General features: G+C 39.6%; 1 protein-coding gene across 1 annotated transcript; it reads left to right on the forward strand.

Annotated features, from left to right (window-relative positions):
- Positions 1 to 1,529: 1,529 nt before the first annotated feature.
- LOC139713713 (probable ATP-dependent RNA helicase DHX34) lies at positions 1,530 to 23,157 on the forward strand (the record flags this gene model as incomplete). Its single annotated transcript, XM_071625418.1, has 27 exons — positions 1,530 to 1,943; positions 2,759 to 2,898; positions 4,265 to 4,356; positions 4,934 to 5,080; positions 5,882 to 5,967; positions 6,754 to 6,891; positions 7,680 to 7,869; positions 8,417 to 8,634; positions 8,981 to 9,034; positions 9,842 to 10,069; positions 10,908 to 11,015; positions 11,461 to 11,557; positions 12,515 to 12,662; positions 13,121 to 13,295; positions 13,959 to 14,045; positions 14,650 to 14,724; positions 15,423 to 15,536; positions 16,390 to 16,542; positions 17,158 to 17,256; positions 18,132 to 18,278; positions 18,582 to 18,727; positions 19,310 to 19,420; positions 20,371 to 20,492; positions 21,007 to 21,168; positions 21,575 to 21,677; positions 22,177 to 22,331; positions 22,738 to 23,157. Coding segments are annotated over 27 exons (3,885 nt in total), but the record flags the coding sequence as incomplete, so codon positions are not given.
- Positions 23,158 to 23,989: the final 832 nt, after the last annotated feature.

The following is a 23,989-nucleotide window of genomic DNA, read 5'->3' on the forward strand; positions in this document are numbered from 1 at the left end:
TGTTTCGTATACATTCTGTTGAAGAAAGAAAGTGAAAATAAAGTTTGAATTTTGAAGTTTGAATACCAGGGGGGCGTTTCATCAACGAGTTCGTCGGAGGTTTTCACCGACGAATTTGCTATTAGCCAATCAGACGCAAGGATTTACACTGACAACTGTCAAAAGCTAATGAAGTCCTTGCGTCTGATTGGCTGATAGCAAATCTGTCGGTGAAAACTCCGACGAACTCGTTGATGAAATGCCCCCCAGGTGGCGCAGAAATTGAAAAGCGCCGATAAACACGAACAACACGAACACGAACAACAACAACATCAACAACACAGACCCTTTCCTCCATGCATAGCATGCCACTCCAGTCTACGACGAGGATCGAGAGATGGACAAACTGCCCGGAGACTGAGATCGTAAGTTCTCACAAGAAAAGAGTGAGTGATAGTGCTGATTAATGCAGTTCTGAAGTATTAGATATACAGATGATGATTCTTGTCTTGTTAAGTTGTCATGATAATCTATAAGTAAAAGTGGACAACACTGCCTTTACTTCGAGTTGTGCATCCCAGTCCCACTCGTTCACTTTAATGATGGTAATGAGTCAGATGAAGGCAACAAAGGCAATGACATGTCCCAGTGCCTGCAATTCGCAATGGACAATCGCGAAGAACCTCGTCTCTACTAACTAGCTCTACAAATCACATCATTTCACATCACATGTCGTACAGTTAATTAGACGACTCGATGTCAGTAATTATGGTTAAATATTAATAAAGTATCTTATTTTCTATTAAATATAAACTTTATTTTAAGTGTTGTGAGCAGGTGAGCCCTGCAGCTCAGTAAATGCACGCAGAGAAATTGTTTGCTGTTTTTTTTTAGATCTGGGAGAAAAGATGTCTAACATTATAGACACAAGGAGTCTAGACTAGACAAGTCGTCTAGTATTGCGTCTAGACTAGAATAAGTAAATTTTGTCACTAACAAATTACTAGGGTCTAGTGACAATATTTGTTGTAAATTCACTGGTAATCTGAAGAATTGACAAAGGATTACTTAATACAGGCAATACAGGATCTACCTCTCCTTGTACCCAGATGATGATGATGATGATGATGGTGATTAACACTAACAGGGTCATTATAGAGTGTTCATTGTTAATTTTTGAACAGAATTTTAGCTCTTTTGCTGCTTTGAATAAAACTTTACAACCTGTGACACTGTATGTCAAGACTCAGGAATGCAGATTGATATTGAATGAAGCTTTGAAATCACACTTTGCTTTCCAGTCTAGTAGTAGTATGTGACTGTAAAAATAACTAAAATTACTGTTGCACAATTACTGGACATCTGTACAAAATGAGTTACAAACTTGGAGAAGTCAATAAAGTACATTCATTTCCTTTCTTGCGTGCAATTCTCACTCTCACACTATGTTCACTCAGAAGAGAGGAGCAGATTAGAATGCCTGTGGCAAAAGAGATAAAATGGATCGGTCCAAGCAGTCATCAGAAAGATCTCGGCACAGAAGGGAAGGCAGAGACCACTCGTCTTCAGACCACAGGAGAAGGGAAGATAGATATCGCCATGAAAGAGAGCAGAGGGACAGCCGGGAGAGAAGGTGGGTTGACGCCAAACACCCAGACAGTCGTCACTCTTCCATATCTAGGAACAAAGACTACAATAGGGAGGAGGAAAGATCTCAACACAAGAGGGATAGGTCCCGTTCCAAGAATGATGGTGACAGAAAGCGAAGTCACTCTGGTAGAGACAGAAAAGATTCGTGGAATTACTTTGGCTACACTGTGGATGACCTGCCAGTAGAACCCCCTGAGAAAGTCTCTAAGAGCAGGACAGAATGTGGTGAGCATCCAAAGTTGGAGAGGGAGATTGCATCATCACCACCACAGAGGGTATCCCAGAGAAGCATGGAGTACCAGGGTCAACCTCATGTAAGTTATGTAGCTTTGATCTATCAAATGATTTTGTCAATTCAACTGTTTGGATTTTTCATTTGTTTGTAATAGTATTGTAATGTAATAAACTAATGTTTGCTTTGACACTTTTATAAGAACTGTCCATCCAAATGATGATTCCCACAAATTCTCAAGCTTAGCCAAAGAGTACTTCTTAAAATTGTGGATTGTCATTACTCAGTACAAAGGTATCGTATCATGTCTAATGTTAATATGATAGATTGTTCTGTTTTTTAGTATTATTGCAATTATGTTTTAAAAATTTCCCAGGGCTTTGAAAAAGAAAATGTAGGAGGGAAATATGAAAACTATCAGTTTATATTATAATATACTGCACTTATTGAAGGTTATGCATAGCCTCTGACAGTATTCATAACTAGTCAGGTGAATATTAGAGCATTATGTCAAATTGGTTCAGCATTATTTGGAATCGCTTGTGACTTTTATCCAGTGTGTTATAACCATGTGCCAGTAGGCTAATCAATGTTGATTTCTATCTTTTCTGTGTCAGTGAGACAATCAAACGTCAGACTTTCCTTGTGAGCTACAATGTATTCCCCCCCCCCCGAATATATATAATCATGGAGCTAGCTCCGTGGTATAATGTTTCTGAATAAAACATGTTCACACCCTTACAAGGATTGATCAACTGACATCTTATGTTTCCAAAGACAAAAGGGAACCAAAAAGTTCCCAGTGCTCCCCATGGTCACTTAGTGTCATGAACAAAGATGCATGACTCATAATAATTTCATGCAATGATCTCTGTCTCTGGTCAATTTAAAAAACAGAGAGAATCTAGGAGGGAGACGACAGGAGAAGGAGCAAATACCTCAGGGACCGCTTCATCATCGAACCAACTTTTTGACTGGGGTGCCCATCGTTATGAACTTGATAGACTCTTTTTCGATGTTGATGGTGTCTTTAAAAAGTAAGTGATGCTTTTCTTTACAAAGTCCAATTCCTTGTTCTTTGTGTGTAAATTGATCTCACATTCTTTCAAGTGTTTGATAAATAATATTATGTATGTGAACATCCAGTGGATTTTTGCTGAGTAAGATTGAAGGAATAGATGATAAAATATAGGGGGATAAACTTGACGCAGCAGAACTTGAATTTTTTTAGGTCAGGAATTCGACCAACCAGGACAGTGTACAAAATTTGAGATTTAACAGATTTTTTTATTTATTTTTTTTTAATTTGACGATAGCAAAGTAATATGCTAGAAAAAGCAGATGACAACCATTATGGTTGTGTAATGATATCTCATTTGGGTAATGACTATTAGATCTTTACTTCAGTGAATAGTCCATTACAAGTGCAAATTTATTATTGAATGTGACTTCTAAAACCATACGCCGTGGCTTGTCATTTGAAGGAGATTCAAGAGCTGGAGTTCCAACTGGCTATAATTAAATAGCTGTCAGTTTCCTAGGAATGCACAAAAGAATTCCACAGGTGTGTTTGTGCCTTTGATGGCCAGTGTTTGATCCCGCAATTTTCTGGGCAATCTAGAGATTCATTTCAAACTCTAACATAATGTCAGGTATATTCTGCTTATTTATTCATTAAGTGATATTAATTTTCAACTGAATCTACTGATAAAATATTTAAAACAAAAGTCAATCCCATCCAGAAATACATGCAAAAGTGAAAATCAGAGCTGTATGTAGCAGAAGTGTTTGAAATCACCCCTCTTGGAAAGCCAAATTATTTCTGACAAAAGTTGATATGGTATAACCTTCATGTATAGTCCTTTATAGATTAATATGTCAGATTTGTGTTTAAACATGTTCAATTGAGTAATCTTTATTTTCATTTCATTACTCTGTATGCAGTTTCTATTTATGCATCCCTGTGTATTTGCCATTAAGTACTACTGCTCATCTTTTATAAATAGGAATGCCAAAAAGGAATTACCGTCATACAAACATAATCTTCCTTCGAGAGTGGCTGGACATCAAGCAATGAGACGTGAATTGTCTTCTTATGGAGGCAGATCCAAGTTGTCACATACTTCAAATATTTATGAGTGGCAGCATCGAACTTTGGTACCAAGGGGAAAAGACTGTTGTGAATCTGTCTCTTGAATGACCTTTGTCAGTTGTTCCTCTTTATTTTCCATTTCACTCTGCCAATTTTATCACATGTGTTTACCAAGCACCTCTTCGAACTTGCCATGATTGTGTTTCATGGACCTTCTGTTTACGAGGTGTGAGCATTATTTGAATAAAACCAAAGTTCTATCTCATTGGGTAAATCAGGATGTACACGCATGTGTGTCTCTTCATACACAGGGGAAGTCAGGACTATGTTGATTTTATGTCTTTCTTTGAGCGGTACCAAGCATTCCAAAGTAAGCTGGGCAGTCGACAGGGCCAACAGCAAGGTGAGATACATCTTTAAAAAGTTGATTTTATGTCTGCAAGTAGAGCTAAATGTGATGTACTGCAGCTTCACTCTTTAACCCGTTGAGGACAAGTCCCGAGTCTACTCGGGCAAGTGTCTATGGGAAATGCGTGTTGTAGCAAAATCAACCTATCCTCAACGGGTTAAAGTTGCTGTGCAGTCACAGTGTCAAACTCAAAGCACCTTATATGCTTTTGGTATGATGATAAATGTGTGATGTATACACACCTATGCACTGTAGCTGCAGACACAACAAAAAAGATTTTTTTTTTAAAGATTTTTTTTTTTTCAGTGCAGTGCAAAATTTATTGACACAAAAATAAATTCTGAACTCTTCTGAAGTTTGGTCTTGCTTGATTTCTTTTCTTTTTTTTTTAACTCTGGCGAGAAATCCATTCATACTTTTTAGCAACTATATCAATGGTAGCATTAGAAATGTCTGAGCAAGGAGGAATAGCTTTGCAAAAATGCTAGTGAAAGGAATATGATTTCCTGTGTGCCTGTACCTGGTCACAGGAATACTAGATTCATGTTCTACATCATCTTGTTTGCCACAGGAAAAGAGAAACTGGAAGTGGATGAGCAGCGATCTGGAAAGTTTGGACTCCCCCTGAAGTATGACAAGAAACATGGCATCAACATGGAGCTGAGGGTTCCCAGTAAACACACTCTGAAGCATTACAGCCATGTGGCTGCCAGTGGAGGTAATTGTCACATTATAGAAATAATTATTATGGAGTGTCACAAGAGAACATGTTGTTGCTCTGTATTCATAAACCTGTCTTTCAGGAGCACACTGTATACTCCACTATTTCTTCATAATTGTAGACAAAGATACATACAGCAATATAACTTTAGGCAAAAAGAATATATGGCTGTTTACACATCAGCAACAATCCCAGCATACAATTTTACATTCTTTTAGTTTAGAGATGTTATTTTAGTTTTATTTTTTTGTATGAAGTAAATCTTTGAAAAGAATGACAATGTTTGGCAGAATTTTGAATGCAGTTTGAAATGAAAAACAATGTGGAATCTTTGTGTGGCAGATCCTTGAGAAGATAGCATGCCATATTTCTTTTGATGACTCAGTCTTGTTTCTCATGTTGTCACATATTTTATATGCCGAATATTTCGCGAGGTTTTTATTTTCACGAATTTCGCGAGTCAGCTGCTATTCGCAAAATTAAATACACACTAAATATTGACTCTAATGCTGACGTGAATGTGATGTACGCGTATATGTTTCTCCGTTCAGTACAGGACTCCATGATCGCGAATTATTGTCTGGAAAACCCGATTTGCGAAAATTTAGACTCGCGAAATATATGGCGTATACAGAACCCAGTCCCTTCTTTTGGGATGTATTCTTCAAGTAGTTCTGTCAGTCATAATGGAAACCGTATCATGTGGCATCCTTGTGTAGTGCTGAAAGGCGTTTTAGAGGATTTTTGATTTGTGAACAGTGTTGAAGAAATTTCATTTTCTTTTAATCCTCAACTCAGAGGAGAAGGATGAGCTGACATCTGAACGCATTCTAGAATTCCAGAAAGTGCTGCTGCACTACAAGGATTTCAACCAGAAGCAACAGGTATGCTAATATGTCTGCAAATAACAGACATGGTTTCTACTGAATGCAGTGACTGTAACTTGTTAAACCTTTGCTTTGTCAAGGCAGCTGTGTATGTGTATTATACAGTGATATCCTGTCATGTCAGAGTGACACACAAAATCTCTACAGTGTGTTGCCAGAAAAAAATAGTAAACCATCTGACAGATCATTTTGAAAATAAGCAAAGAAATTCAGATATACCACAAAATTGAAATAGTGAAAAGCAACGCAAAAGGAAGAAACAGTGCACTCCAATTATTATAACGAACATGGTTATAACAAAATTCCGGTTACAACAAAGGAAAAAATTCATGTCGCAACATTATCCGCTGTATTATTTCTATTGTTTATTTGTTTGGTTATCACAAAATATTGATGTAATGAAAGAAAACTGCCGGTCCCGAGGACTTTGCTATAACGAGTGTCCACTGTAATAGGTGCAGAAACACCTCTGAGTTGTTTCGGCTCAGCAGATTGGGTAATGGACTATCATTTGTGAGGTCTGTGATGGTAGCAGCAGATGTGCCGTTCAGCAAAGCACTTTCTCCTCATTGCCAAGTCCTCCAGAGGGGATTTCAAGTGTTTCATCCCATGGTTGCTTGGTTACAAGCCTTCGTTGTTTTCTTTGTGGCCGTGTAAAACCAGATCATGACTCAAATACAATGAATGCTGAAGTGCTTGAAAGTACAAGTCTGCCTCCAAGAGTAGACACAAATCCATTACACGGACATTGAATATGCACCTTCTTGACATTACCTCGGACAGTTTGCCAATTTGGTCAAGCTACGCAAAGACCAGGCCAACCTGCCCATAGCACGGTACCGTGATGCGATAGTGGATGCAGTCCACAATAACAGCGTGGTCATCGTAGCCGGAGACACTGGATGTGGAAAGTCAACTCAGGTTTGTGAGTCCTTTCCTTTGAGGTAAAGCATTCATGACAAGCTTTGCACTGTAAAAAGTGTAATCACCAGTCTGCATAAGTTCCATCAGACTATTTGATATACTGTATAGAGCAAGAATCTGAAATCCTGAAAGAGAAACTGCACATGATCAAATTTGTGTTTCAGTGACCATATAAGGGAAGCATAAAAAATAGCCACGACAGACAGGTGGCCACTATAGACAGGCTTGACTCTAGCACTTGGTATCCGTAAAAGATGCACCATGCAAAATGCTGTTTTAACATGTGAAAGCAAAAGTCATAGGACGCTTCTGTCTGCTTAAACAACCCTGATGTATGAGATGCAGAATCTCTGGTAGGAAGAACTCCAACAAGCTAGACTCAACCTTTCTCATGCATTTGATATTGATTGTAATATTTTGCATCTATAAGGTGCAAAATAATCATCAATCTGTATGTGCTTGTCATACAAATATGATATCGTTAATGTCTTTAATAACAGGTTAGTTTTAAGAGCCTCCATAAAAGAATCAAGGGGAGATAATCTAATCATTTAATAGGGGTAGTGAATTTCAGAGTGTTGGAGCTGATGATATAATGGATTGGTTACCACATGTTTATATGGTAGTAACAGGATAGACTGTCAAAAGATGTTGTTACGGTGGTATCTGATGGCTGCACTGTAACTTGTCTGCATGAAAACCTGTCAGAAATGTAGAATATATACTGTGTTTATGCAACATCCTTATTTCACTGAGGTAAAGAAATGTTTTCCTCTCATTTTCAGGTGCCCCAGTACCTGCTGAGTGCAGGGTTCAGCTCCCTGGCAGTCACCCAGCCCAGACGGATCGCCTGCATCTCTCTGGCCAAGAGGGTCGGCTACGAGACCCTTCACGAGTACGGCTCTCAGGTGGGCTACCAGATCAGATTTGAAACCACACGGACACAGGCAACAAAGCTCCTCTTTCTCACAGAAGGTACAGTTTGTTTATTTGTTTGGTCCGGGCACAATCCTATATCCATCCGTTTTTGTTGTTGTTCTTCACAATTGCAGCCTTTGTCCTCTTTGACAATCCAGCTTTCATATATTGTTCTTACATGTGCCCACAAACACACACACACACCCACAAACACACACACACACATACACAAGGCACATTTGCACACATTTCACGTATACGGGCCTTCAGAAATGAACTATACAAATGTATTCAAAGGGAATTCATCGGGGCAATGGAGAAATCAATGCAACATGGTCTTGAAAGAGGAAGAGTATAGTTCTCATTTCACTACCTTGTGAACTTATAAGTGGAAAAGTATGAGTTTAGTGTCAAGCATATGAAATGGTAGATGAGTCCCTTACACCTGTTCTCGAAGTGGTGTTTAACCCACTGAAGACGAGTCCTGAGTATACTCAGGCAGGTATCTATGGGTAAATGCGTGTTGTAGCCAAATCAGCCCATCCTCAACAGGTTAAACAGTGATGATACATGCCAAGGGGTGGTCTGTGTGCTGTGATTTCAGGACTGCTGCTACGACAGCTACAGGTGGACCCGGTGCTCTCCCAGTACAATGTCATCATCCTGGACGAGGTGCACGAGAGGCATCTCCATGGCGACTTCCTCCTGGGTGTCCTCCGGTGCATGATGGAGCAGCGGGAGGACCTGAAACTGGTGCTGATGTCAGCAACCATCAACATCAACCTCTTCTCCAAGTATTTTGAGAAGGCACCTGTCATCCAGGTGAGACAGTGCTGTTGGTTTTTCCATCATTAAAATTTTTTTCCTAGAATACACATGCTTTAAAACATGATTTCCTAAAATGATATGGGCACATGTTTCTTGACATTTATAAAAGAGTAATACTAAGTTTGGTATTGTGTAAGTGTGTTTGCTTGCTGAAGTTTTAGATATCATGACTCAATGTAAAACATTTTTTTTTATTATTTATAGATTTTTCTGTTTGCAAAAATCCTGTGTGTCATAGTTGCAAGAGGCCATCTGATGTGTCTCAAAGAGTATCTGATTTTGACTTTTGTTTTTTCTTTGCTGTATTTCCATATAAATTCTGTTTTTATGATCGCTACAGGTTCCTGGACGGCTGTATCCCATCCAGGTTGAATATGTCCCAATAAGTGAGGCGGTAAGTAGCTAGTATTTTATCGGCAGGTAATCATTCTGTAGGAGTAAGTAAGAAGCAGAGACATTTGTAGAAGTTAGTCATGTGGGGGTGGGGGGGGGGGGGGGAGGGGAGAGAAGGAATAATTTATTGGGAATTTTTGCATGAGTAGAATCAAATAGAGGTGAAAGCAAGAGAGAGAAATAACAGACCAATTGATGAGAAAGAGCAAATTTGAACAAATTGCATATGACCTTGTCAATTATTTACTTCCAAATATCTCCTTAAACTTACCTTGGGCTAACTTGTCCTATGAGATAAATCTCAACTTTGCATCCAGATTACATTTTGGCATAGTTAGTAATATGTCGCTGTTGGGCCGACGATACATCAATTCAATTCAATTTTTTTTTCAAAAATTCAATCTGGTTTATTCACAATACTGCCATGGCAGCCAAGTAGCTGAATTTGCGGAGTGACATACAGCTGTGTAATACAATCAAATATAAAATGTCATTTTTGCATTAAAACAATACATAATAATCATATACACACATACATATATTCATAATTATTTGATAAAACTGTGAAAAAATAATAAGTTTACTTCATGTATCTAAAAAAATGTCAAATGTTCAGGAGAGTGAAAGAACATGGCAGCCAAAGCAATATAATAAATGGGATTGCCTTTCCTTTGGCATGCCATGGTGGCATCATTTTTGGGGTAAGACAACTAGGATTTGGAAAGGACATCACTATTACTGATAATCTGACAGTCAGTCCAAAAAAGTAATTTTCACCAATATGTTTCACTGAATGTCTCTCAATCAGGAGCAAAGCAGCCGTTCAGAGAGACTAGACCCCCGACCCTATCTCCGCATCATGCAGCGCATCGACCACAAGTACCCCGAGACGGAGAGGGGAGACCTGCTGATCTTCCTGAGCGGAATGTCCGAGATATCTAGCGTCGTCGAGGCGGCCAGGCTGTACGCCAGCCAAACCATGCGCTGGATTGTGCTGCCCCTCCACAGCTCTCTGTCAGTGGCTGAGCAGGACAAGGTGATTTGGGCATTCATCCACATCCTGCTAGTCATACATCACTATTCGCTCTGACTGTGCTCAAACCAGTCTTCAAAGTAGCACACTCCTATAGTTTGTTATGCCATGATTTTGCACATGATAACATGATCAAGTGCATGCATTGCTATTGTTGTGGGTTTTTTTTTCTTGTTTTTTTTTGCCTCCTTCATGTTACTCATTATAAACCTGACTCTGCATTACTATGTGATGGTAACTATGAAACACAAGCTGCCAAGCAAAAATAGTTGGTGTAAGGTAGTGATTGAAAAAAAATGACAACATTTTAGTGCGAAGCGTTGCAAAAAGCAACAGTATGAGCCATGCAACCGCTTATATCTCGATATGCATCACTCAGTCTTGAAATGTTATATGTTTGAGTGATGTGTTAAAGGCTGCATTTCAGTCACTTTTTTGCCACTTGCAAAATCTGCACTCTGCCTCTACTGAGTACACAAATGGAAGGCCCCTACCAGGGCATTTGCCTGTTGAAAATTTGTCGCTTTCTGCCAACATCAAATTAGCAATGTAGTCACACCCATGTATTAGATATTATATGGGATGCTTGGAAATAATCTCAGTCAGTCAATATACATATCATAACACTGGGGGATTCACCCAGATAATCAGTCCAACAGAGCAGATGAGCTTGGAATAGATACACTACTTTATGTGCCACTGTGGAATGCCTTCTCTGTTTGTGTCACAACATTTCATTGTCAGAAAATAGAACAGTATGATAAGTTTTAGTGGTGAGAAGAGATCCCAGCAAGTGATTACAAAACTTGATAAACTGCTTGCATTTTTTTTTCTGTTGCAGGCATTTGATATAGCTCCCGATGGAGTGCGGAAGTGCATTGTGTCTACCAACATAGCTGAAACTTCCGTCACTATCGATGGTGTCAGGTTCATTGTAGACTCTGGCAAGGTAAGGCCTGTCAACTATGAACTACAAGATATTCAAGCCATTTGATTTTCTCTAGGGTGTACAAGTGGGTGTATTTGCATGCATGGAATCATAATATTGGAGTCATATATTACGTCTTAAGAAAAGCTATGCCAAGCAAAGTTCTGCAGGATCAAACATTCAGAAGTTAAAAACTCTTTCTTTGTATGTTGATGAAGAAATAGTGATAATGTTACATACCCCACATAATTACATCTCTGTGGCTACTTTCTAATAAGTGTTCACAATGTTTGACAGAAGTGTAGTATGTCTCTGACAGAATTGTTGTGCAGATTTTGCATGTCCAGCTAGTCTAGAATATACAGGAGTTTACCTTTTTTTGCTTTCCTATAGCATTGTCATTTTGTCTTGTCATGGATGCTTTTTCTTGGTTTCAAGTGAGATTTCCTTTTCTTCACGCCCCCAGGTGAAGGAGATGAACTTTAACTCACAGGCGATGATGCAACAACTGCAGGAGTTCTGGATCAGTAGAGCCAGCGCAGAGCAGCGCAAAGGAAGAGCGGGTAGGGTCCTTTGCTGCTTCTTTCTGTATTTCAGCAACTGAAGGCAGGGGGAAAGTAAAATTCTGATTACTGTAAAAGTGGATATTTTCGCGTGACTAATTTTTCGCGCTTGGCTGGGTCGGAAGAGTTTCGTGTGTTTTTAATTCCGCGGAATCAAGACATCACGCACAGGCACATATGGCAAGCAAAAATATTCGCGTGCTTTTATTTTCGCGCTAGTTTCTGGTTGCGCGAAATGCGCGAAAATTTGAACACCGCGAAAATTTCCACTTTTACAGTAGTGTACAAGGGAAGCTTGTGAACTGATAATCGTGTGAAAATACCAGTTGTTATTGATGACATGACACAGTGAAATTGCTCACAGTTGTAAGGTTCATATGATGATCAATATGATACCTTACCAAGAAGAAGGCCTCTGGACTAAGAAGTATAGTTTGTGTTTCCTTGTTTTTGTTATTTACTTTTATAATGTGATTTTATTTTTTTATTTGCTTGTTGGTATTTCTCCTCTAATCCTGGCAAAGGAAATGTATTTGCATTTTAAGACATTTTCACTGAAATTTGACCTTTTTATCTCCATTCTGTGGTTAACTACTATACATTTTATAAATGTAAGTTGAATTACTGTAGATTTCTCAAAACGAGATTATTTTGCTTTGGTAGTTTCTTTTTGTTAGACCTGCCAGTGGACCAATATGATGGAGTAAACTAGGCTAAATGCATACTGATTTCCCCCCTTTTTTCTTGAGGTTGTCAATTCCACATTGTTGATAAGAAACGGACAAACCGGTTTGGAATTCATCATCTTTGGTATTACAACCATTGCCTCTTGGTTTTGGTAACTTTGTGTGATTGTAATACAAAACAACACACCTAGACATGTAATTCTTGTGGTCACCAGGTAATCAAGATAGTGATATTGATATTGATATTTTGTGATATTTTTTCATCCTACAGGCCGCACAGGGCCTGGGGTGTGCTTCCGTCTCTATGCAGAGTCAGACTACGACTCCTTCCAGGCTTACTCCACCCCAGAGATCCAGCGAGTTCCTCTGGACTCCCTCCTCCTGCAGATGGTGGCCCTTGGACTCAAGGACCCACGGCAGTAAGTGGGTCGATTGACCCTTTGTGTGATTTGAGTGCTGATTGACACAGAAAACCCCATAGGATTGTACACACTGTCCAAAGTTGGAAAAGGAAATGGTAGTAATGCTGTTAATTCTCAATTTTTGTTTACTTACATTCAAACTTGTAGCAGTGAGTGGGGGAGGCATCCACTGTAAGGTGATTATATAGCTTTGTTCGTGATTGGAAATAGTCTTTTTTATCTAACCTAAGCCTTATTTTTTCCCCTTCGGCACAAGTTCACAGGTTAATAATATGTATTTCAATTCCATACTTTCCAAAATAGGACATAATCACCTGTGTGGTTATGAAATTAGGATGCTTTTCGAGGTATATTGGCGTGATTTCGTAGCAGACCACAACACTCTGTTATGATTTTGCTGTTGTTTTTTACTCACTCTTTGTTTGTTTGTTTGTCATTTTGTGTACCTTTCCCAGATTTCCTTTCATTGAGCCTCCCCCGCCTTCCAGCGTGGAGAATTCCATTACGTTTCTCAAGGAGCAGGGCGCCCTCACAGAGAAGGAGACCCTGACCCCGGCGGGCCGGATGCTCTCACAGCTCCCCGTGGACGTTGTCATCGGCAAGATGCTCATTATGGGCACCATCTTCAAGGTGTGGTGCATTTCTTGTGATGCTGATGATTGTAAATCAATCTTATCAGCTTTGGGCTCATTTCACCACCCCCTCCCCCCTTGAATATGAACTTAGATATAAGGTGGTTATACTATTATTCTCTCTAGAATCTGTGCCATTTCCAGCCTTTCTGTATACTTTCAATATTTTGCAAAATGATACATTTCCTTTATTATACGTTGTGATGTAATTTATGCATTCAACTTCTGTAAAATATTTATATGTTTCTGCTTGAAATGGAAAAAAATGAATGAATGAATAAATGAATTTGTAGCTTTGTTATGTCTTTATGCCTGAGAGGTTGGTATAGCTAGACATTAAGGTCGAATTTAGGGATGGGAGTGGATTAATTGAATGCCAATGAAAAAGCTGCAGTATCAGAGATAAGATGGATTTGTTTGTCTGGAATATCTTTCATGTACTTGAACATCATCATACAGCAGAGTGTGCAAAGTTTGCCATCTTTTGACTTCGAGCAGCCTGATACTTACTATTCAAAACCTATAACTGCTCTGACACTCACACCGTGATAACCAATGCATTGTGCGTATGTTGCAGTGAGAGTGGTATCACACCCACATACTATTTTGTATTCTGTACCCAGTTTTTCTGTGTTTTTTTCTGTCAATGTGTTGTCTCCAGATGATTGACCCTGTCTTGTCTATAGCTGCTGCCCTCAGTGTCCAGTCACCATTCACCAGCAGAGCGCACAGGGACCACGATGCGATGGTGAGCCCCCTCAGATACACGTACATGTATCAGCAAAACTTGTTTGAGGAAATTTTCTTGAACTTCCTCTAGAGTCCTGTACAGAGTGATGCTTGTGCATCAATACTATCCAGAGATACTGGTCTGGTATTGCATAATCTGATGTTTCATGGTACTTTATTCTCAGCCAGTTAATAGAATGATGTTCAGGGAAACACATCAGTTAAAAACATGTATGCATGTAACTCTCTTTGCATTGGATGGGAGCAACAGGTATTTTGATAAAATGAAATGAAGGTTCTGTAGATTTGCATCCTCTCCTGTTGATTCATTGTTCTTACTCAATTCAATGTGAAGAGTTTTGAGTGGTCTCATTCTGTGGTTTGTGCTTCACATCAACATTCATTTTGATAATACCGGTAAATGTATCGTACGACAACATACTTGCTGTTAATCACTACTGGTAGTTAAGTTCAGACAAATGACAAACTACTACATTCTACATCACTTTTAATTATGGTAGAAGTAACATCTTCTACCTGTACATCAACCAATACATTCATGTTTATTTTCAATGGTATAAACAAAGATGAAAGCCTTTTTTCGGTTTGTTTTTGTGTTTCAGAGTGCTAGAAGATCCTTGGAGTCGGACCATGGGGATCCGTTCACCCTCCTCAATGCCTACGACGAGTGGATTCAGGTATGACTCAATCAGTTCACTTCCACCCAAACCCACTATCACATTGCAGTGACAGGCAAGATCTTTTACACACACTGCCTGTGCTTTGGCCACACAAGCCCTTGAGAATCCAGAGCAATTATCCCCTGGGCAATTACCCCAGACCCTTTCCCTGACCCTAACCCTAATCCTAAATCTTTAACCTGAACCTAACCCTAACCCAAACTCTAACCCTAAAACTAATATTTACTCTAACCGTATCACCAACCAGTATTTAGCCAGGGGGCAATTGCCCTCAGGGGATAATTGCCCTGATCCGATTTAAACTATTGAAAATGGTTATGCTTATTCATGACACTGTGTGTTTCACTTTTATTAGCCTCTTTATAATCTCACTGTCTCAAGTATATGCGGATATTCATTTCACAACTCATGCTTCACAAACAGTAGCTCCTTTTTGTATTGGGAGTAGACATGAATATGAAAGTGGTTTAACTCATCACTCATCATTACACCCCATCCCCTTCGACCCGTTTTGATTTCCTGTGCAATAAAACAAGGAATCTGGGTTGATCTGTGATCATAATAGCAACCGCTTTATTGTATTGACCCAGCAGTGGTAAAAGTCGAAGGTATAATGTCCTAAACACCAGATGGCACTGTTGCACAATGACTACCAGTATAACTACACAACCCCTTAACTGGCACTCTCATTTCAGGTGAAAGCATCCAGGAGCTCATCGTCCAGGAAATGGTGCAAGAAGCGGGGACTGGAGGAGCAGCGGTTCTATGAGATGTCCAAACTCAAGAGACAGTTCAAGGAGCTCCTGGATGTATGTTTCATTTCTTTTACAACTATAGCAACAAAAACTTTAATATCATTAGTACTACAGTAACATGTCACTGAGTTGGATTTTGATTGTGTGGTATTTTCAAACACAACAATTGTCATCCCAGGTGTAAAATTTTAACCTCTGACCTTCATGAGGCCGGTATGAAATCACAAGACTGTGTATATAAGACAGGTTCAAGAATATAGCCAATAGCAGATGGAGATCATTTGATTGTGCATTATGTTTTGAAGTACAGAAATTATCATCCTAGATCTGAACATATCCTGTGACATTTAACAGAAATTTATAAGCTAAACATGAAATCTTGAGACTTTGTTGGTCAGACAGGTTCAAGAGCATAATAGTTGCCAGTTGCAAGTTCACAGATTATTTTTCTGTGTATCAAATTTACGCAGTATGTACTGGGTTCAGTAGTCATGCAACATGGCCACATGGTCATGGACAGCTTTATTGACTGCAATCAAAAGTTGCATTCGAATGCATGCAAGGATTGGGTTATGATGAATTTTCTGTTGCAAAGCCAGCAGCAATACACACACGTACACAGAGTTTGTGAAACTGCATTGGAGTTATTTCGAGCTCAGTGGGCATATGTTGGTAAATGGTATGGAGGGTAAAACCGGATTGAGTTCAGATTCACATTCTTTACCAAGTTATAATTTGTCTATAATGGACATGCTGTGTAGAAATACTGCATAGTGTTTTGTTTGCATAGTTATGATGCAAGCCACCAATATAAGAACCAATATACATGGAATTGTATAGCCCTAACATGCTCACAACTTTGCCTATTAAATTTGTATTGAAACCCCCGACGAATGGCTGTTTACAGGGCAATAATCTACTGGGCCTCAAGAACGAGAAGAGAGAATACAGCAGCTTGGAGCGTCAGTCCAGGAACAGGGAGAGGTACAAGCTGAAGGAGCTGCGGAGAAAGACCCAGAACGCCACCAAGCGGAGGAAACTGCTCAAGCTGGAAGCTGATGTGAGTGCAAAACTCATTGATTAATGATACCTTTTTGCAGAAACTGTTCTTTACAATTATACTCTCCATTTAATACCAAACCAGTTGGGCTCATTACAAAGACAGTGAAGTAAATTTTAGATGAATGGCAAGCCTCGAACTAATATGAAATACAGTGATTATATGTATATACTGTTAAAGTGGATATTTTCATGTGACTAATTTTACACGCTTTGCCGGGTAAGAAGAGTTTTGTGTGTTTTTATTTCTGTGGAATCAAGACATCACGTACAGCAGCACATGGCAAGCAAAAATATTTGCATCCTTTTATTTTCGTGCCAGTTTCTGGTTGCGCGAAATGGGCAAAAATTTCGACACTGCGAAAATTTCCACTTTTACAGTAGGTATGTTGGAGAGCACATAATACTATATGAATTCGTGCATATTGCAACAATTGAAATGTTCATGTCTGTATCTGACTATGTATTTCTTGTATTGCATCAATTTGGTTTATTGATTTAAAGAAGGAACGCATCATAAACTGTGAGCTGTGATTGAAAATCTGTCATGCCTGTACCTCAGCCTTGATGATACTATCGTGTCAATCCAATCTGATGATCTGGTTACCACGTGCAGGATGTAGAGGTCAGCGATGAGGAGGATGAAGGCAATGACGATGCGGCTAATCTGGCGGACATCCAGTTCAAGCTGTCACATGATCTCTCAGAGTTACAGGTCAGTTGATATCTATTTCTGCTTGACAACTAAGATTTTTATGCCTCCGGCACGAAGTGGTGCCGGAGGCATTATTCTGATATGTGTTCTGTTATCACTCTCGTGCCTTATTTAAATCTGATGGTCAAGTTTGTTAGTCCCAAATAACAGTGTTTTGCTATGCCTCTCTAAGCAACAGTATCACTCTTTAAAATACTGTAGATGCTATTACCTTGTACTATCTAAAGGAAACCACACATTTTCATGAAATGTATTATTGAAACTGGTTCTCATACTCCGGCTTGGTCATAACAGGTATGGTATAAGCCTAGTATATCCAGCAGTAAAATAGATTAAGGTGAGCTACACAGTGTAGTGACCTGTGAGACTTGGATCTTTTTCTCAGGGTTATTGATGATTTTTTTATATCACATGCCCAATGCTTGGATCATGTCTTCTATAAACCTCAATGTAGTGACTGTCTCAGGATCATGGCTTGGTCTGTGATGGACGCCTCTACTCAGAGACCAAGTCCAACATGGGAAAATTGTCTTGTGACCAGTGACATGAGTCTTATTTTCTCAAGGTTGGTGATACGTTTGTATTTGCTTGCCCTATGCCATGGCCTTGTCTACTATTGACCACAGTGTAGTGACTGGGTATACCAGGGGTCTGTTTCATGAAGTCTTTACATAAATCTCGGAATGGCCAAAGTTGCTCATATGTAGCTATGAGAGACTTTCAAAGAGAAGAAAAATCCATTTCATGAAGTTGCTCATAAGAATGTCTTATGAGCAAAAAAAAAAGGTCTCTCATAAGACTTTCATGAAATAGACCCCAGAATCTTTATCACAGGGTTATTTGTAAGTTTGTTGTGTTACCACCCTGCCCCTCAGGCCACGTCCAACATGAACCGAAGTCTTGTGACGGGCGAGATCAACCTGCTGAAGGTCATTCTGTGCAGTGGCCTCTATCCCCAGCTGGCCATCGCTGATGACTGCAACTCCTATCGACGAGAGTCCGACCAGGTCTTCCACACCAAGGTATACCACCGATTCATCATCATTCTTTGATTCTCTGTCGCATTAGCCTTGGCAGTATGCAGCTAACACTGTGTCAGTGGCAACCTTGTCTTAATTGGGTTTTATTTCATTTCATAATGGACTTTAGATCATCAGAGATATTAGCATTGTTAGCATTCTACAATTACATTAATTTCAATATAGATGAACAATGTACTGCTGCACTTGGAACATTGAACACTGTGAGTTGATAGATGTGATTGTAGTATACATGCATGTAGGATCATTTTTTTTTCTCTCTCTCTCTCTCTGTCCCGTGTACAGGCAAAGCCATTTGTTGTTCTTCACCCCACTGGAATATTTGCCAATCACCCTGATTTGCTTGAACCCCCAGAGGGGGACACCCTGCCAGAGGAAACCACAGGGAAAAGAGGAGTTCTCAGTGCCAGGCATCAGCTGCTGGCATATGTGTGAGTATCAGTTGTCAGTGGAAGGAAGTTTGAGGAGCATGGGGGTCGGTGGAAGATGGAATGCTCAGAAGGTTTGCTGATTGGTCACATCCATTTCTTGAAGATGTGCAATTGTGCATTGTTAAGTTGTCAATAACAGTAGGCCTACATACCATCACCATGGCATGAAACACAAGGAGAATTCCACAAATTTCATTTTTCATGGAAACAACAGATTTTATCGACTTCGTACTGACATATGTTCAGAGTAATATCATCCCCCTGCTCTCTGAAGAAGGTATAAAGTCAAGTACTCTTTCATTATGCTAAAAAAATGAAAATATGTTGAATTTTCTTAACATATTTTGTATCGTCCATAATAATGTCATGAAGTCTTGTAGTTTCCTTGTCCAGTAATGACGGCACCAAAACTTTAAAAACTCATAACTTTTAAATGGATTGTCTGATTTTCCTCAAACTTTCACTGATGTTTTCTGCTAATATTGCTGCTTTCACTCAATCAACATGTTTAGGAGTTGGTTTCCTTCAGTTGCTGTTCCTTTAAATTTGAGTGCTTATGTCAGGGTCTATGGTTCATTTCAGGTCACTGCTGGAGACAAACAAGCCATACCTAGTGAACACGATGAGGGTCCCAGCTCTGCAGACTGTGCTGCTGTATGCCCGGAGTCTGGACACAAACCAGGCCTGCACAAGGTAGCCCATCAGTTATGGTACATCCCTTCACACTGTCACTTGGTGGCTAAAGCTTGGGGCCGAGCTTGGGCAGAGCTTAGGCTGGGCGTGGCCCAGGCTTACAGTGTATTCATACTGGACAAGAACACAAGAGCACACACGCTCTGGTGTTCCACACTCTATAATACCGAAGATGTTTGTGCGTATGCAATGATACACCACGACTGACTCGCAAATTGGATGTTCTGAATCCCTAGGAGATATTACTGGGTAAAACTAGCAGGGCAGACAAAACCATTTTGAATCTCGTTGGTCATTCAGAAGTATGATAGAGTAGGGATTGATACCATGCAACTGAACAAGTGGTAATATGCCCCAGTGTATAGAACATAGTATGGTTGATGGGTGTTTGAGCAATGCATGATCTCATTCATGATAGTGTTTTATGTGTGCATAACTCACATAAAGGCTAAGCTTTGAGACACTTCATGACTCTATTGAATGTATATGTCATAAAGCTTTGATTAGCATAGATTTCAGTCATGATGAAGGCTACAGTAACAATAATTGCTCGTACATCACAAAATGGGCTGCAATATTGCGTTATACTTGTTCTTATGAACTGAACATTCAAATTCTAGGCCCGCAGTGAGTGGCCCCAGACTTAGCCTGAACATGTTCATATCATCGCAAATGTATGTTTGGTCTGGGGATAGGTTTTTGGGCTCACTGTTTCCAGAGGTTGCTCCGCCTGGTCCAGCCCAAGGCTGGCAAGGCTGGCCCAGATGCCGGCAGAGATTATGTATGTCCGTGACCATTTCATCATTTGTGTATGCTGTCATCAGTCTGCCAATGCCAAAATATTGCTATACTGATGATTGTTATTTCTTGTTTTTATTTATTCATTTATTTTCATCTGTTTATTCATTTATTGTTTGCTTTTGTTTGTATCTGCGTGTCTTTCTTATCAGGCTTGTGGTAGACGAGTGGCTAGAATTCTGCTTCACAGATTCGGAGGTTGCAGAAGAAATTCTGCCGGCTGTTTTAAGCCTGCGGGCTGCCTGGATCAGAATTCTGGAGATGAGGTTGAAGGGTGAGAATTTACCTTCTATACTTTTTGATGCAAAGAAAATAAATGAATAAATAAACAAAAAATGAAGGAAACATTTGTTGCTGGTTACCTTATGTGGCTATAGTATATACAATTATGTCAGGTTATTTTGACAGGCACAAAATATTATACTCTTAATAAACAATTTATTTGGCAGATGAAAATATGTGTATACATGTTTAACACATATGGATTTATATGCACTGTAAGTGTATATACAAGAGTAGCTCTTCAAGTATGAATTTTTGCACTCTCAAACTATAGACACATGTGACTATCACATGTTACTACCTAGTGACTCAACACCTGTCTCGGTCTCTTGCCCTCTTCTTCTCTCTATATATACATCTGCCTATCTATCTTTCTATCTGAATGTCTTTTTCTCTTTCCTGCCTCCTAGAAGCAGCCACACTTCCATGCATTATGATTTAGAAAAATGTTGGATCTGAGAAAAGTGGAATCTTTATGTGGACTTCCCTTTCTATCACCTCTTCAGAATCCAAGATGGGCGGAGACCGGGCAGGGCCCAACCTGAAGACCATCCACCAGGAGCGACTCTTAGCAAAGAAGCTTGCTGAATACCTGTCCAGCCATGTGGAGTACACTGTGAGAAGACTCGGCGCCACAGACCTCCAGCACCTCTATGTTGGCCCATCAGGTACGTCCATCGGAGTATCATATAATTTTTCTTCCCCAGACTGGAGTAATCACATTATTATGTACTGATGGTGCTGCATATTCAACATCTCTGTGCAGTATTGGCATACTGTGTTGTCTCTTGAATATTTTATGTAGTTCTCTCGTGTCCTAATTTCTCTCTTTTTGCCCATTTGTTTTCACACTTTACTAAGAACACTATGAATTTTATCAAATCATATCAAATCAATCAATCAATCAATCAATCAATCAAGCAAGCAATCAGTCAGTCAAACAGTCAATCAATTGATCGATCGATCAATCAATTGATCCAAATCAAATCAAATGACGGGAGATATCAGTATCATGCAGAAGAGTTCTCACTGCATCCTTTGCTTCCTCTGATTCTGTACATACAGTCCCAACAGCAGGAAAGTCTGATGAAGAGTTCTTTGGCTCCTTCAGCAAAGACTCCGAGCCCCACCCTACTAAAGGAGGTTGGAAAGTGACAGACTTCATGACGTATGGATGGTGAGTTCTTCTTCAGTGTGTCCATTGAGATACCTTTACCCTTCCTTATGCCACCATCCTCATTTCTTCATCTTTAATCCTCTTATTTGTTAATAGTTCGACGTAATCAAACATCATGGAAGAGCCTAAACATATTCTCTGACATTTTTCTTGATAATAAAAAAAAAGATTAATTTCAATTAAGTTTATGAATACCACAAGAGGAGTTGAGGTAAATTGTAAAAGTATACTCTGTGTGATAGAGGATAAAATACTTCAAATCTCAAAATGCATCCTTTTAGTTGTATTAGTTGCCAAACAGATTAAAAGAATATTATTTCTTACAAAAGGAGTCTGTCAGGATAGTTGGTTTGATTGAGGAATATATTTGGATGCTTGTATTTTTTAAGGTGACGTCAAGAGTGGAAAGTTTTGATATCTGTGTTTGTATCATTACTGCATTGCTTATATCAACTCACTGTGTATAACCACTCCAACATCCCACCCTTACTCCAACTAGCTTAATGGAGACAGCGGCATCAAGTATGGAGTCCAGCTACACAGCCGTCCTGAGGAAGCACTGGACATGTCCAACCTGTGAGAGGGGCCTGGTGGTCACACTGGTAGAACGACTCCAGCATGAGGCGGAGTGCTCGGCTGGCATCTCGGCAGAAGGTGATGAAGGGAGGATGCTGAGGGATGGGGTGCAGCTAGGTTCCCAGGACCCTTCAAATGAAGAGTTGATGAAAGTGAATGAGTCACACCCAATTGGCTCTCAGTAACTTTCCACAAAGAAGGTCAAGGGATTCTTGCTGCATCCCACCCTGCAGAATTAAAGTTGGTGAGAGTGGATTTGTCAGGCCAATTCATGTGGGTGGTGTAAGCAATATCTTCTCTAGTTTAGGATCAGAGTGGAAAGTAATACAGGTCAAGTGTGGGGTTGGAGTCCTACAGCTGTCGGGTATTTGCCCATTAACTTTGTTCTAAACTGTCTCGCAGATTTATTTAGGACAAATACTTCCAAGCATTTAACCACAATTTTTGTCTTTTATCTTTTTCCCCCTTTTCTATGACTACAAAGACTCTGAGAATCTGCTCCAGCTTGCCACTCCCAGCAGCAGCCACAAAGCCGGGATGGAGTCGCTGCGCCGACAGTACGACTGCCCCGACTGCAACGAGACATTCTCCTTTACGTCGTCGGAGATCATGAAGCACAGGAGAGCACACTCCAAAGAGAAGACAAAGGAACCAGACTGAGAGACATTTAAAAAAAAAAAAAGAGAGACTCTGCCCATGTTTACTAGGTTCACTTTGACATAGGAGCGGCTCATTCCATGTTTGAGTTGACCTTGACGAAGGGAAGAGATTCAATCCCTTGTTAACGACGACTTTGATAAGAGTGCAATGAACCTATTAGGACAGCAAAAGTTTTGCTAAAATTGATCAAAAAATGGAAACACAGATATGTGGAATTCGTGAAGTTCCATATTTTCGCTAAATAGTAGTGGCGCTAACAATCTCAAATGCAATTTTCTCCAGAAGTCCGTTTTAGTGATATATGATTGATTGTATTAATGCCTTAAGTGCAATTTTTTAAGCTAAAAAAGTGTCAATCATATGTAAAAGAACAGCAAATGTATACATGTCTTGGCGTCCTCACATGTGAAAGAAGTGACCATGGTAATGTGACACTGCTTGGCTTCTTCCTCAAGTGCACCCCTCAAACAAACCTCACTAGCTAGCTTTACATTATGTGAGACAGCCTATCTTGGGAAACTGCTTTTTTGATATCAGATATGTCTCACAGAAGAAACAAGTTTAGATGAACACCCTATAGTAAATTCTTATAAATCAGAAAACTGGATCTGAACTCAGATCATGGGACATTTAGCATACAAGGACCATTCTTCCAATAGAAGGATGCCTGAAGAAGCTGATTGTTATTTTTTCAACGAAGCGTCACATGACGGAAGTTCAGATCCAATTTTCTGATTCATTTAAAGAATTTTGGGAGTTATGCTTCAACTGGATGAACCATGATCTACATCAGTTTACCAGTACATGTACTAGAGTATGAAAAGTTGCAGTGCAGCTTGCAAAATGTTCATACACATTCAAACACAAAGAAAATAAGAGTAAAATGATTCAAGGAGCCTAACTTGAACACCATGTAAGAGGCTTATGATGTACTGTAATAACTTCACTCTCCGTCCAATGGAATACACTGAATTACGATAACTGTTGCATTCATTAGTCCATTGGATACAGCTCTTTTGGAGGATCTTCAAAGATGGTAACTGTTGTATAGAAGAAAAAAATGAAATGCAGCTTGA

The sequence above is a fragment of the Diadema antillarum genome, unplaced genomic scaffold (genome assembly GCF_040938485.1).
Source record: "Diadema antillarum isolate AM-2024a unplaced genomic scaffold, OU_Dant_1.0 seq00002037_RagTag, whole genome shotgun sequence".
Classification (NCBI taxonomy): Eukaryota; Metazoa; Echinodermata; class Echinoidea; order Diadematoida; family Diadematidae; genus Diadema; species Diadema antillarum.